The sequence below is a fragment of the Oncorhynchus nerka genome, linkage group LG14 (genome assembly GCF_034236695.1).
Source record: "Oncorhynchus nerka isolate Pitt River linkage group LG14, Oner_Uvic_2.0, whole genome shotgun sequence".
Taxonomy (NCBI): domain Eukaryota; kingdom Metazoa; phylum Chordata; class Actinopteri; order Salmoniformes; family Salmonidae; genus Oncorhynchus; species Oncorhynchus nerka.
Genome location: NC_088409.1, coordinates 63,774,943 through 63,790,579, shown reverse-complemented (window position 1 = coordinate 63,790,579; position 15,637 = coordinate 63,774,943). Strand labels below are relative to the sequence as shown.

General features: G+C 44.8%; 1 protein-coding gene across 1 annotated transcript; it reads left to right on the top strand.

Moving 5' to 3' along the window:
• Positions 1-1,768: 1,768 nt before the first annotated feature.
• Positions 1,769-15,187, top strand: LOC115142151 (rhodopsin kinase grk7a-like). The gene is made up of 5 exons (XM_065000261.1): positions 1,769-2,520; positions 9,833-10,270; positions 11,475-11,583; positions 13,650-13,821; positions 14,006-15,187. The coding sequence occupies exons 1-5, from the start codon at positions 1,927-1,929 to the stop codon at positions 14,340-14,342; spliced, it is 1,650 nt and encodes a 549-aa protein (XP_064856333.1). The 5' UTR covers positions 1,769-1,926; the 3' UTR covers positions 14,343-15,187.
• The last annotated feature ends 450 nt before the right edge of the window (positions 15,188-15,637 follow it).

Below are 15,637 nucleotides of genomic sequence, written 5' to 3'. Positions count from 1 at the left end.
AACCTTCGCCCCAGTCCGAGGTCCTGGAGCAGGTTTTCATTAAGGATCTCTGTACTTTTCTCCGTTCCTCTTTACCTCAATCCTGACTAGTCTTCTCGTCCCTGCCGCTGAAAAACATCACATCATGATGCTGCCACCACCATGCTTCACCGTAGGGATGGTGGCAAGTTTCCTCCAGATGTGACGTGACACTTGGCATTCAGGCCAAAGAGATCAATCTTGATTTCATCAGACTGAGGAGTGGCTTCTGTCTGGCCATCCTACCATAAAGGCCTGATTGGTTGAGTGCTGCAGAGGTGGTTGTCTTTCTGGAAGGTTCTCCCATCTCCACAGAGGAACTTTAGAGCTCTGTCAGAGTGACCATCGGGTTCTTGGTCACCTCTCTGACCAAGGCCCTTCTCCCCTGATTGCTCAGTTTGGCCGGGTGGCCAGCTCTATGAAGAGTCTTGGTGGTTCCAAACTTCTTCCATTTAAGAATGATGGAGGCCACTATGTTCTTGGGAACCTTCAATGCTGTAGAAATGTATTGGTACCCTTACCAAGATCTGTGCCTCAACACAATCCTGTCTCGGAGCTCTATGGACAATTCCTTCAACCTCATGGCTTTGTTTTTGCTCTGACATGCACTGTCAGGGATCTTATATAGACAGGTGTGTGCCTTTTCATGTCCAATCAATTGAATTTACCACAGGTGGACTCCAATCGAGTTGTAGAAACATCTCAAGGGTGATCAATAGAAACAGGATGCACCTGAGCTCAATTTCGAGTTTCATAGCAAAGGGTCTGTTTTTAATTTGTAAATCTTTTTGCAAACATTTTTTAAAAACTGTTTTTTGCTTTGTCATTATGGGGTATTGTGTATAGATTTTTTTTGTAATCCATTTTAGAATAAGGCTGTAACATAACAAAATGTGGGAAAATTCGAGGGGTCTGAATACTTTCCGGAGGCGCTGTATATACAGAATAAAATAAAGTTATAATCCTGCCCGTCTTCTGCTCATCAGCCGAAGCACACCCCTTTTGACACAACAGAACTTTAAATGGACCCAGCTTACCTGCATGTTTTATCAGACTTTGTTACTCCTCGTGGTTTTAGGCTACTATACTTGGCACTGATCTTGCCTATTGTGCGGTCTATGGGCTATGTTTAGGGCTCACTAAATGCAGCTCTCTGTTGCTTATTTAGCTTTGCCCCCAATCCCAGGTCAGGACTGTAGCTCGGCGTAGCAACAATGTTTGTGGAAGTCAACCATGACTTCTGCCTAAATCCTGACCTGTGGCCTAACCTTTACTAGACATCTCAGAAAGCAGAATAGGAATATAATGAAAAATGCTTTTCTATTACAAGTCTAATAGAGTCTGTGTAAATGAATGTGTTCTCTTCTCATAACTGAATAGAAATAGCCTGTAGCTAAAGTGATTATTCTAGGGAGATCTTTCACTACTTCTTGACAGAATTGAATACACAGTAGCGCAGGCCTATGTCTGTTATTAAATCCATTCATCTCCTAAACCAGACATTGTCTTCACAAACTTAATTAATAGCAACCTCACTACAGTTATGCTGGCATTGTCCCCATCTAAATTGGCAGCTCGCTAAATATAGACCGACAAAAGCTTCTTAAGTAAGAAACCACATAAGTTCCTTTCCGTGATCAGCGCCCATGAATGAGCACACAAACACTTAAGAGAAAATCCCTCGTGCTTTTTAATTTGAGATGAAGCATTACGTGATTGAGTCAGAGAATGTCTTCTGGTGTGGCGCAGATGTCGGAGCTGCTCAGTCACACCAGGGACCTGGAGAGAATTGGACACACTACAGGGAAAGAACATATTCTTAGCACCCCTTTCCAGCACCTTAGTAGCCTTAGCTCCCTGCTCAGCCACACGGTGTAGGAGGGACAACCCAACACAGCAGCAGTCAACATGTGTGACATGGGGGGATTGGATAATCTGGTGGCGAACACGGCCTACCTTAAGGGGGGCGACGAAAAGGAGATGAGGAAGAGGCGGCGCAGCCTGTCCCTTCCCAAGCCAGAACAGTGCGTGTCCATCCGCGCCGCAGTGGGGAAAGAATTTGAGATGCTCTGCGAGAGGCAGCCCGTAGGGAAGAAGTTCTTCAGGAATTTCCTCCTGGAGTCCAACCCGCAGTACGTGGCAGCTGCAGAGTTCCTGGACGAGCTAATCGACTGGGATCTGGCGGAAGGCGCTGGCAAAGATAAGTCGAGGACGAACATCATCAACAAGTTCTGCAAGGCTGACTCCAAGAGCTTCCTGTCCTACCTGACGGGAGAGGTAGCGGACAAGTGCAAGGCCGTGTCGGACAAGGATTTTGAAGACGTGATGATGGGCAAGGTGAAGGATGCCACACGGGAGTACCTGAAGGAAAAGCCCTTCACAGAGTACCAGACCAGCCCTAACTTTGACAAGTTCCTGCAGTGGAAAGAGTACGAGAAACAGAAAATCACTGATAAGTATTTTCATGAGTTCAGGACCCTTGGAAAGGGAGGCTTTGGAGAGGTAAGTCATCAAAAAGTTTACAGTGCAGCTGCCTAACTTACAACAGTGGTGAAATATTACAGTTGTAAAATGTAAACTTGAACACTGTTTTAGCACTGTTTCTAAGGTTATGCAACAGTTACAGTGAGAATTGGAATGGTACAAACACTATTGATAAGGGATGATAAAGAAGTCCCTAAAAATGATAATTGTTTGTACCTCATCTAACTACATACTGCCCAGCTAACACATTTGGTTCCTTGGAAGTTGTGGAAATGTTATGTTTTTGTTTGCAATTGGTTCTGAGAACGAAGCCATAAGTTTCCTGACCGGTAAAACAATGTTTTTTTTAAACGTTCTGAGAACAGAATTTAAAATTTCACCTCTTCTGAGAACTACATTTTTAGGTTGCAGGGAGCTTCTGAGAATGTTTTACTATGGTTACATGAAAGTTTTCCTGGGAGGTTTTATTAACGTTCTGAGAACGTTTCAATAATATTATTTATATTTTACCCCCTTTTTCTTCCCAGTTTCGTGATATCCAATTGCGTTCCGATTCCGATCTTGTCTCATCGCTGCATCTCCCCAAAGGGCTCGGGAGAGGGGAAGGTCCTTGGAAACATGACCCGCCAAACCATGCTTCTTAACACCCTTCCACTTAACCCGGAAGCCAGCTGCACCAATGTGTCGGAGGAAACACTGTTCAACTGACGACCAAAGTCAGCCTGCAGGCGCCCGGCCCGCCACAAGTAGTCACGAGTGTGATGAGCCAAGTACAGTCCCCCCGGCCAAACTCTCCCCTAACCTGGACGACGACGCTGGGCCAATTGTGCGCCGCCCTATGGGACTCCCGGTCACAGCCAATAACACTGCTAGCTTAGTTTGGATTAACGTTTTTGGTCTCCAAGCACAGAGGGAAACACGTGGAAATTCCTTTCCTTAGGCATGAATCATACAAACACGTTTATGTTTTATTGTGGCACGGCATCAATGAGATTCTTCTGTTCTCTGTCCATGGAATTAGTCTACTGTGCCACCAGGATAGAGCTAGCATGCCATGTTTTTTTGAACTCATACAAAGCTGTTTAAATCTATTCAAAGATACCCCATTTCAAAGGAAACAAGCACTCATTAAGTTCAGGTGTGGACAATTAGTGGGCGTGGGTTTTTGTTGATGCTGAGAATGGAATGTGTATGTTTTTAAATAACATTCTTATAATGTTCCCTGAATGTTACTAAATTTATCTTGTGGTTTTTATGGAAAGTTTTCTTAACGTTCTTGGAACAATTTGAGAACTTGAATCCTGTAGGAAACGTTATGCTGTATTACTGAAACTCCCACAGAAGAACATTGTTTCTTAACGTTCTCAGAACAATGTGAGAACATGACTTTAAATAGAACCATGATGAAACCTATAGGAAACATTATGTTGAAGTACTAATATTCCCCCAGGAGAATGTTGTTTCTTAACGTTCTCTGAACTATTTGAGAAACTTCCCAAAGTCAAACCAGTTGGAAAACGTGCTTAGAACATTACCAACATTTTAATTAAATGTTGCCATGTTTGAACTTTTAGGAAACATTCTGTTAAAGTAATGAAAAACCAAGAAAATATATTTTTTGTCAAGTTCCTTAAAGGTTGACTTTGGGCAAAAATGCTAAAATGAACGTCTTTAATCTGCATAACTGATCAATGCACCATCCTACCAGGTCTTTAAAGCTTAAAACAAAATGGATGAATAAGATATTTGGCTACAGAAATGCCATTTTTTTTTTCTTTTTTTCTTAAAAAAAAAAAAATGTGACCCCTTTTTCTCCCCAATTTCATGGTATCCAATTGTTTTTGGTAGCTACTATCTTGTCTCATCGCTACAACTCCCGTACGGGCTCGGGAGAGACGAAGGTTGAAAGTCATGCGTCCTCTGATACACAACCCAACCAAGCCGCACTGCTTGTTAACCCAGCGCGTATCCAACCCGGAAGCCAGCCGCACCAATGTGTCGGAGGAAACAAATCAAATCAAATATATTTATATAGCCCTTCGTACATCAGCTGATATCTCAAAGTGCTGTACAGAAACCCAGCCTAAAACCCCAAACAGCAAGCAATGCAGGTGTAGAAGCACGGTGGCTAGGAAAAACTCCCTAGAAAGGCCAAAACCTAGGAAGAAACCTAGAGAGGAACCAGGCTATGTGGGGTGGCCAGTCCTCTTCTGGCTGTGCCGGGTGGAGATTATAACAGAACATGGCCAAGATGTTCAAATGTTCATAAATGACCAGCATGGTCGAATAATAATAAGGCAGAACAGTTGAAACTGGAGCAGCAGCATGGCCAGGTGGACTGGGGACAGCAAGGAGTCATCATGTCAGGTAGTCCTGGGGCATGGTCCTAGGGCTCAGGTCAGTTGAAACTGGAACAGCAGCATGGCCAGGTGGACTGGGGACAGCAAGGAGTCATCATGTCAGGTAGTCCTGGGGCATGGTCCTAGGGCTCAGGTCCTCCGAGAGAGAGAGAGAAAGAAAGAAAGAAAGAAAGAAAGAAAGAGAGAAGGAGAGAATTAGAGAACGCACACTTAGATTCACACAGGACACCGAATAGGACAGGAGAAGTACTCCAGATATAACAAACTGACCCCAGCCCCCCGACACATAAACTACTGCAGCATAAATACTGGAGGCTGAGACAGGAGGGGTCAGGAGACACTGTGGCCCCATCCGAGGACACCCCCGGACAGGGCCAAACAGGAAGGATATAACCCCACCCACTTTGCCAAAGCACAGCCCCCACACCACTAGAGGGATATCTTCAACCACGAACTTACCATCCTGAGACAAGGCTGAGTATAGCCCACAAAGATCTCCGCCACGGCACAACCCAAGGGGGGGGGCGCCAACCCAGACAGGATGACCACAACAGTGAATCAACCCACTCAGGTGACGCACCCCCTCCAGGGACGGCATGAGAGAGCCCCAGTAAGCCAGTGACTCAGCCCCTGTAATAGGGTTAGAGGCAGAGAATCCCAGTGGAAAGAGGGGAACCGGCCAGGCAGAGACAGCAAGGGCGGTTCGTTGCTCCAGAGCCTTTCCGTTCACCTTCCCACTCCTGGGCCAGACTACACTCAATCATATGACCCACTGAAGAGATATGTCTTCAGTAAAGACTTAAAGGTTGAGACCGAGTTTGCGTCTCTGACATGGGTAGGCAGACCGTTCCATAAAAATGGAGCTCTATAGGAGAAAGCCCTGCCTCCAGCTGTTTGCTTAGAAATTCTAGGGACAATTAGGAGGCCTGCGTCTTGTGACCGTAGCGTACGTGTAGGTATGTACGGCAGGACCAAATCAGAGAGATAGGTAGGAGCAAGCCCATGTAATGCTTTGTAGGTTAGCAGTAAAACCTTGAAATCAGCCCTTGCTTTGACAGGAAGCAGCCGTATTTAGCACTAACTGAAGTTTATTTAGTGCTTTATCCGGGTAGCCGGAAAATAGAGCATTGCAGTAGTCTAACCTAGAAGTGACAAAAGCATGGATTAATCTTTCTGCATCATTTTTGGACAGAAAGTTTCTGATTTTTGCAATGTTACGTAGATGGAAAAAAGCTGTCCTCAAAATGGTCTTGATATGTTCTTCAAAAGAGAGCTCAGGGTCCAGAGTAACGCAGAGGTCCTTCACAGTTTTATTTGAGACGACTGTACAACCAATAAGATTAATTGTCAGATTCAACAGAAGATCTCTTTGTTTCTTGGGACCTAGAACAAGCATCTCTGTTTTGTCCGAGTTTAATAGTAGAAAGTTTGCAGCCATTCACTTCCTTATGTCTGAAACACATGCTTCTAGCGAGGGCAATTTTGGGGCTTCACCATGTTTCATTGAAATGTACAGCTGTGTGTCATCCGCATAGCAGTGAAAGTTTACATTATGTTTTCGAATAACATCCCCAAGAGGTAAAATATATAGTGAAAACAATAGTGGTCCTAAAACGGAACCTTGAGGAACACCGAAATTTACAGTTGATTTGTCGGAGGACAAACCATTCACAGAGACAAACTGATATCTTTCCGACAGATAAGATCTAAACCAGGCCAGAACATGTCCGTGTAGACCAATTTGGGTTTCCAATCTCTCCAAAAGAATGTGGTGATCGATGGTATCAAAAGCAGCACTAAGGTCTAGGAGCACGAGGACAGATGCAGAGCCTCGGTCCGATGCCATTAAAATGTAATTTACCACCTTCACAAGTGCCGTCTCAGTGCTATGATGGGGTCTAAAACCAGACTGAAGCATTTCGTATACATTGTTTGTCTTCAGGAAGGCAGTGAGTTGCTGCGCAACAGCCTTCTCTAAAATTTTTGAGAGGAATGGAAGATTCGATATAGGCCGATAGTTTTTTATATTTTCTGGGTCAAGGTTTGGCTTTTTCAAGAGAGGCTTTATTACTGCCACTTTTAGTGAGTTTGGTACACATCCAGTGGATAGAGAGCCGTTTATTATGTTCAACATAGGAGGGCCAAGCACAGGAAGCAGCTCTTTCAGTAGTTTAGTTGGAATAGGGTCCAGTATGCAGCTTGAAGGTTTAGAGGCCATGATTATTTTCATCATTGTGTCAAGAGATATAGTACTAAAACACTTGAGCGTCTCTCTTGATCCTAGGTCCTGGCAGAGTTGTGCAGACTCAGGACAACTGAGGTTTGGAGGAATACGCAGGTTTAAAAAAGAGTCCGTAATTTGCTTTCTAATAATCATAATCTTTTCCTCAAAGAAGTTCATGAATTTATCACTGCTAAAGTGAAAGTCATTCTCTCTTGGGGAATGCTGCTTTTTAGTTAGCTTTGCGACAGTATCAAAAAGGAATTTCGGATTGTTCTTATTTTCCTCAATTAAGTTAGAAAAATAGGATGATCGAGCAGCAGTAAGGGCTCTTCGGTACTGCACGGTACCGTCCTTCCAAGCTAGTCGGAAGACTTCCAGTTTGGTGTGGCGCCATTTCCGTTCCAATTTTCTGGAAGCTTGCTTCAGAGCTCGGGTATTTTCTGTGTACCAGGGAGCTAGTTTCTTATGAGAATTTCTTTTAGGTTTTAGGGGTGCAACTGCATCTAGGGTATTGCGCAAGGTTAAATTGAGATCCTCAGTTAGGTGGTTAACTGATTTTTGACCTCTGGCGTCCTTGGGTAGGCAGAGGGAGTCTGGAAGGGCATCAAGGAATCTTTGTGTTGTCTGTGAATTTATAGCACGACTTTTGATGTTCCTTGGTTGGGGTCTGAGCAGATTATTTGTTGCAATTGCAAACGTAATAAAATGGTGGTCCGATAATCCAGGATTATGAGGAAAAACATTAAGATCCACAACATTTATTCCATGGGACAAAACTAGGTCCAGCGTATGACTGTGACAGTGAGTGGGTCCAGAGACATGTTGGACAAAACCCACTGAGTCGATGATGGCTCCGAAAGCCTTTTGGAGTGGGTCTGTGGACTTTTCCATGTGAATATTAAAGTCACCAAAGATTAGAATATTATCTGCTATGACTACAAGGTCCGATAGGAATTCAGGGAACTCAGTGAGAAACGCTGTATATGGCCCAGGAGGCCTGTAAACAGTAGCTAAAAAAAGTGATTGAGTAGGCTGCATAGATTTCATGACTAGAAGCTCAAAAGACGAAAACGTCATTTTTTTTTTTTTTGTAAATTGAAATTTGCTATCGTAAATGTTAGCAACACCTCCGCCTTTGCGGGATGCACGGGGATATGGTCACTAGTGTAGCCAGGAGGTGAGGCCTCATTTAAAACAGTAAATTCATCAGGCTTAAGCCATGTTTCAGTCAGGCCAATCACATCAAGATTATGATCAGTGATTAGTTCATTGACTATAATTGCCTTTGAAGTAAGGGATCTAACATTAAGTAGCCCTATTTTGAGATGTGAGGTATCATGATCTCTTTCAGTAATGACAGGAATGGAGGTGGTCTTTATCCTAGTGAGATTGCTAAGGCGAACACCGCCATGTTTAGTTTTGCCCAACCTAGGTCGAGGCACAGACACGGTCTCAATGGTGATAGCTGAGCTGACTACACTGACTGTGCTAGTGGCAGACTCCACTATGCTGGCAGGCTGGCTAACAGCCTGCTGCCTGGCCTGCACCCTATTTCATTGTGGAGCTAGAGGAGTTAGAGCCCTGTCTATGTTGGTAGATAAGATGAGAGCACCCTCCAGCTAGGATGGAGTCCGTCACTCCTCAGCAGGTCAGGCTTGGTCCTGTTTGTGGGTGAGTCCCAGAAAGAGGTCCAATTATCTACAAATTCTATCTTTTGGGAGGGGCAGAAAACAGTTTTCAACCAGCGATTGAGTTGTGAGACTCTGCTGTAGAGCTCATCACTCCCCCTAACTGGGAGGGGGCCAGAGACAATTACTCGATGCCGACACATCTTTCTAGCTGATATGCACGCAGAAGCTATGTTGCGCTTGGTGATCTCTGACTGTTTCATCCTAACATCGTTGGTGCCGACGTGGATAACAATATCTCTATACTCTCTACACTCGCCAGTTTTAGCTTTAGCCAGCACCATCTTCAGATTAGCCTTAACGTCGGTAGCCCTGCCCCCGGGTAAACAGTGTATGTAATGAAACACCGTGCACCTGGCAACCTTGGTTAGCGTGCACTGCGCCCGGCCCGCCACAGGAGTCGCTGGTGCGTGATGAGACAAGGATATCCCTACCGGCCAAACCCCCCCGTATCCTGGACGACGCTAGGCCAATTGTGCGTTGCCCCACGGATCTCCCGGTCGCGGCCTGTTGCGACAGAGCCTGGGGCGCGAACCCAGGGTCTCTGGTGGCACAGCTGACGCTACAGTACAGATAAATACCATTTCTTACCAATATCTACAACTTCCGTCCAAAAACAAATTCTGTGAAATGACCTCAACACACACTGGAGGAGTTCCTGGCAAGCTGAAGTGGCTAGCATAGCTAACGAACTAGCTACAGCGGTCGCTTTGTGCAAAAAAAAAACTGAATGACACATCGACAAATCACCAAAGGCACATCCCAATTCTGCTTAAAAATGTTGAAAGGGCGGAGTTGGATAATTTTTTGTGCCCATAGTCGACCATTAAATTTGCTGAGAATGTTCCAAAGCCAAGCATCAATCCTGCACCATTCCCATAAAGTGGTGGGAAGGTTGTATGCTAAATAACCATAGGACAACCACGCTCTCACCAAGCTCTAAGAAACATGTGGTTCTCTGAATGTTTTGTGCTAGTTGGGTTATGTGATAGCTTGGGGATCTTATCATACATTTCTCAGACGTATTAGTTTCAGTCCCTCTCTCTCTCTCTGCATAGGTGTGTGCCGTGCAGGTGAAGAACTCAGGCCAGATGTACGCCTGCAAAAAGCTGTGCAAGAAGCGTCTGAAGCAGAAGAATGGTGAAGGCATGGCACTGCTGGAGAAACAGATCCTAGAGAAGGTCAACAGCCTGTTCCTGGTGAACCTGTCCTATGCCTACGACACTAAGACCCACCTGTGTCTCGTCATGACCCTGATGAATGGCGGCGACCTCCGGTACCACATCTACAACATTGGCGAAAAAGGCCTAGAAATAGACCGCATCAATTACTACATTGCACAGGTCACCACAGGAATCCTCCACCTGCACTCCATAGATATAGCATACAGAGACATGAAGCCAGAGAACGTGCTACTGGATAGCTTCGGCCAATGTCGACTCTCGGATCTGGGGTTGGCCGTGGAGCTCCCTGGCGAAAAGACCATCAATCAAAAGGTAAGGGCTCTGATAGGCTGAGATGAACTCGTCATCCTTGTTGTTAACTGACTGTACATTAACAACAATGACATAACATTTTTTTAGAGTAGGGTGAGATGACATGGTATTATTGATAAGTATTTATCCATGGTTAGGGATCTATCCATAACCAGGGTTTTACATTATTACCATCCCACTGGGCATAAACTTGTTGAATCAATGTTGTTTCAACATAATTTGTAAACTTGTAAATTGTGATGTAGAATCTATGTGGAAAATACATTAGATTTTTGAAAAAAGTAATCAACTGTTGTTTTGAGGGTGACATTTCAACCACGGGATTATGTCATCATGGTAACAAAATTTCAACATAGACAAACCATGTATAAAATATGTTGAATTTGTAGCTTTAAAACAACGTTAGATCTTCAACGCTATGTCCACTATCAGATAAAAAACATTAGGCTGGGCAGCACCTCCTACTGGAGACTTGATCTGTCTACAGCTAGGCTTTGGTCTCCCATCCAGGGTTTTAACCAAGCCCAGCTATGATATTTGTCACTGACTTTTACCAATGCACTATCTTGGGAATGACTGACTGTACACTGCCCTTCCAGCATTATGTACAGTGGGGCAAAAAAGTATTTAGTCAGCCACTAATTGTGCAAGTTCTCACACTTAAAAATATGAGAGAGGCCTGTAATTTTCATCATAGGTACACTTCAACTATGACAGACATTGTGAGAAAAAAATCCAGAAAATCACATTGTAGGATTTTTTATGATTTTCTTTGCAAATTATGGTGGAAAATAATAAGTAGGGGGGGGGGGCTCAGGTCAGGACATGGCCAGGATAGAGGCTAGTGCAGGGGAAACCTGGTGCAGGCATGTGGTGCTGATGTTACGAAAGAGCTTTGGTAGAATTCAGGGATATAAAGTCCCTGATAAGGGGCATGGTGAGCATAAGGGTAGATTGGCATATGTAAGGCTTGAATCAATTAATCAATCAATCAAAAGTTGTGCTATGCCACGGATTAGCTCAACCTTGCGAAGTATTGTGCTGTAGTCCACAGTTGATATAACACTGAACATTTTGTTGCTATGGTATGGAACCCTAGAACTAGGCCTAAGCAAACCCTCACTTCTCTTTCTCTGTTTCCTTCTCTGTCATCACATCTCCCTCCTCTCCCCTCCTCTCCTCCTCCCGTCTTCCCTCTCCTCAGGCTGGCACAAGTGGCTACATGGCCCCAGAGATCCTGAAGAAAGAGCCTTACCGGATGTCAGTGGACTGGTGGGCACTGGGCTGCAGTATCTACGAGATGGTAGAGGCATGTGGCAGGGTCTACAGTCAATCACGGACTACAAGAAGAAACCCAGCCCAGTCACGGACCAGGATGTCTTGCTCCCAGGCAGACTAAATAACTTTTTTGCCCGCTTTGAGGACAATACAGTGCCACTGACACGGTCTGCAACGAAAACATGCGGTCTCTCCTTCACTGCAGCCGAGGTGAGTAAGACATTTAAACGTGTTAACCCTCGCAAGGCTGCAGGCCCAGACGGCATCCCCAGCCGCGCCCTCAGAGCATGCGCAGACCAGCTGGCCGGTGTGTTTACGGACATATTCAATCAATCCCTATACCAGTCTGCTGTTCCCACATGCTTCAAGAGGGCCACCATTGTTCCTGTTCCCAAGAAAGCTAAGGTAACTGAGCTAAACGACTACCGCCCCGTAGCACTCACTTCCGTCATCATGAAGTGCTTTGAGAGACTAGTCAAGGACCATATCACCTCCACCCTACCTGACACCCTAGACCCACTCCAATTTGCTTACCGCCCAAATAGGTCCACAGACGATGCAATCTCAACCACACTGCACACTGCCCTAACCCACCTGGACAAGAGGAATACCTATGTGAGAATGCTGTTCATCGACTACAGCTCGGCATTCAACACCATAGTACCTCCAAGCTCGTCATCAAGCTCGAGACCCTGGGTCTCGACCCCGCCCTGTGCAACTGGGTACTGGACTTCCTGACGGGCCGCCCCAGGTGGTGAGGGTAGGCAACAACATCTCCTCCCCGCTGATCCTCAACACGGGGGGCCCCACAAGGGTGCGTTCTGAGCCCTCTCCTGTACTCCCTGTTCACCCACGACTGCGTGGCCACGCACGCCTCCAACTCAATCATCAAGTTTGCGGACGACACAACAGTGGTAGGCTTGATTACCAACAACGACGAGACGGCCTACAGGGAGGAGGTGAGGGCCCTCGGAGTGTGGTGTCAGGAAAATAACCTCACACTCAACGTCAACAAAACTAAGGAGATGATTGTGGACTTCAGGAAACAGCAGAGGGAACACCCCTATCCACATCGATGGATCAGTAGTGGAGAGGGTAGCAAGTTTTAAGTTCCTCGGCATACACATCGCAGACAAACTGAATTGGTCCACTCACACTGACAGCGTCGTGAAGAAGGCGCAGCAGCGCCTCTTCAACCTCAGGAGGCTGAAGAAATTTGGCTTGTCACCAAAAGCACTCACAAACTTCTACAGATGCACAATCGAGAGCATCCTGGCGGGCTGTATCACCACCTGGTACGGCAACTGCTCCGCCCTCAACCGTAAGGCTCTCCAGAGGGTAGTGAGGTCTGCACAACGCATCACCGGGGGCAAACTACCTGCCCTCCAGGACACCTACACCACCTGATGTTACAGGAAGGCCATAAAGATCATCAAGGACATCAACCACCCGAACCACTGCCTGTTCACCCCGCTATCATCCAGAAGGCGAGGTCAGTACAGGTGCATCAAAGCTGGGACCGAGAGACTGAAAAACAGCTTCTATCTCAAGGCCATCAGACTGTTAAACAGCCACCACTAACATTGAGTGGCTGCTGCCAACACACTGTCATTGACACTGACCCAACTCCAGCCACTTTAATAATGGGAATTGATGGGAAATGATGTAAATATATCACTAGCCACTTTAAACAATGCCACCTTATATAATGTTACTTACCCTACATTATTCATCTCATATGCATACGAATATACTGTACTCTAGATCATCGACTGCATCCTTATGTCACTAGCCACTTTAACTATGCCACTTTGTTTACTTTGTCTACATACTCATCTCATATGTATATACTGTACTCGATACCATCTACTGTATGCTGCTCTGTACCATCACTCATTCATATATCCTTATGTACATATTCCTTATCCCCTTACACTGTGTATAAGACAGTAGTTTTGGAATTGTTAGTTAGATTACTTGTTGGTTATCACTGCATTGTCGGAACTAGAAGCACAAGCATTTCGCTACACTCGCTTTAAAATCTCCTAACCATGTGTATGTGACAAATACAATTTGATTTGATTTGATTTGATGGTAGCAGCTCGCCTGCCCTTCAAGGACTATAAGGAGAAGGTGCAGAAGGAGGAGGTGGCACGGCGCACCCTCGAGGATGAATGCAAGTACGGGCACAAGAACTTTGACGAGGGCACCAAGGCCATCATCGACCTCTTCCTCAAGAAGAAAATTGACGAGCGTCTGGGATGCAGGACCAAGTAAGAATTGACCGCAGTTTCGGCCCAGAGATATTCCTGAGGACATGGGCGAACCAAGAACAACTCTAGGGCCCTTTCTGGTCAGGTCACATGTTCAGGAAAAACACCTGGTTCTAGGTATCAGGTCAGGTGGACTTGGGGGGAATGTATATTTCTCTGACTTCAGTGTGTTTCTCTCATCCAGGAACGAAGACCCAAGGAAGCATGAGTGGTTCAAGAGCATTAACTTCCCTCGACTGGAGGCGGGACTGATCGACCCACCCTGGGTTCCCAAGCCCAACGTGGTCTACGCCAAAGACACGGGGGACATCAAAGACTTCTCAGAGATCAAGGGCATTGTGTTTGACGACAAAGATGACAAATTCTTCAAGGAATTCAACACGGGGGCAGTGCCCATTGCTTGGCAACAGGAAATGATTGACAGCGGACTTTTTGACGAGCTGAACGACCCCAACAGGAAAGAGTCGGCCCCTGGATATGACGACGAGGAGAAGAAATCTAAATCCTGCACGCTTTTATAAAAGCTCCTCTATACTATAGTTAGGACTTTTGTAATTTTCAAAGCTATCTCATTAAGAACATTGTGACGATAATCATGTCCACAAAAAAAGGTGTGAAGTGTCAGTAAAATCCAGGGTCAGGTCAAGGAATGTATTTCCACCATTTCACACCTTTTTTTGTGGATATGATTCTTCCTGCTCTTCTACATTGTAATGATCATGATAAATCACAGCACTTACGATGATATCAGCAATCGATAAGGAGCTATAGGTCATTTTGCCTGTATCATTGAGCAGAGTCAGTGTCTGTGGTATAATCAACAGCAAAGAGCTAGACCAGAGCCAGAATGGGAACTGTGCTTTACAGGCACTGGCATAGTTGCAGTAGCAGGCTTCTACCACAAGGTGTCCTCAGATATCTAGATATGTGGATATTCACAAAACCTTCTTCTCTGTATTGACCTGCGTGTAACATCTTGCCTTTTTAAAATGCATATGGTAAGATCACCTGTTCATTTTTTTGAGAGTTGTGGTTTTATTGGATTGCAATGCTTTGACTCCTAAAGCCTTAGAGAGCATTTAACTCTCACTCCTTCACAAGTCTATCCCAATGACCAACAAACTCCCAAACCATATTTTAACAAATGTATAAATAAATATAAAATGGATGTCACTGTGTTCAGTCTCATAAGCTATTTTTAATAGTATTATGTAGGGTTTATTTCAAGTGCACTATAACAATGTATATGCTAACTTATTTTCACCCATTCATTAAATTTAAAGGCCCAATGCAGATGTTTATATATCAATATCAAATTATTTCTGGGTAACACCTGTAATCGTATTTTAGCAAATTACTATTTCTCAAGTTGTCTGGGAGGGGTCTGAGTGGGGAGGGGAAAACTGAAAATTAGCTGTCATTGGCAGAGAGGTTTGGAACTCTCTTTGTTATTGGTGAATTCATTCATTTATCGCCTGGTGATGTCACCGGGAAAGCCAAAACTCCTGCCTTTGCAAACCTGCTAATTAGGTCCTGTGTCGATTGTATTTTCAACAAGCAACTATCAGTAAATAACACTGATCAAATTGTGTTAGTTTCATCAGCTGTTGTACAATATGACACAAAACACAGGAAAAACATCATTTTGACTGCACTGGGCCTTTAAGAATGTGTGCGCATCATAATGCACCTTACTAAGTAAGTATGTTAATAGAATTGAGAAACCGAGATGATCATTGAGGATTTCAGTGTCTGTATGGACAGTTTATTATAGTCTGTGTAAGAGTTGAATGGATCTCAGAAGAAGGTTAAATCA

Coding starts and splice junctions, on each gene's coding strand:
- LOC115142151 (XM_065000261.1), top strand. CDS start 1,927: ATGTGTGACATGGGGGGATTGGATAATCTGGTGGCGAACACGGCCTAC. Junction 10,271..11,474: donor AAAAGACCATCAATCAAAAG/GTAAGGGCTCTG, acceptor CCCTCTCCTCAG/GCTGGCACAAGTGGCTACAT. Junction 11,584..13,649: donor CTACGAGATGGTAGAGGCAT/GTGGCAGGGTCT, acceptor TGATGGTAGCAG/CTCGCCTGCCCTTCAAGGAC.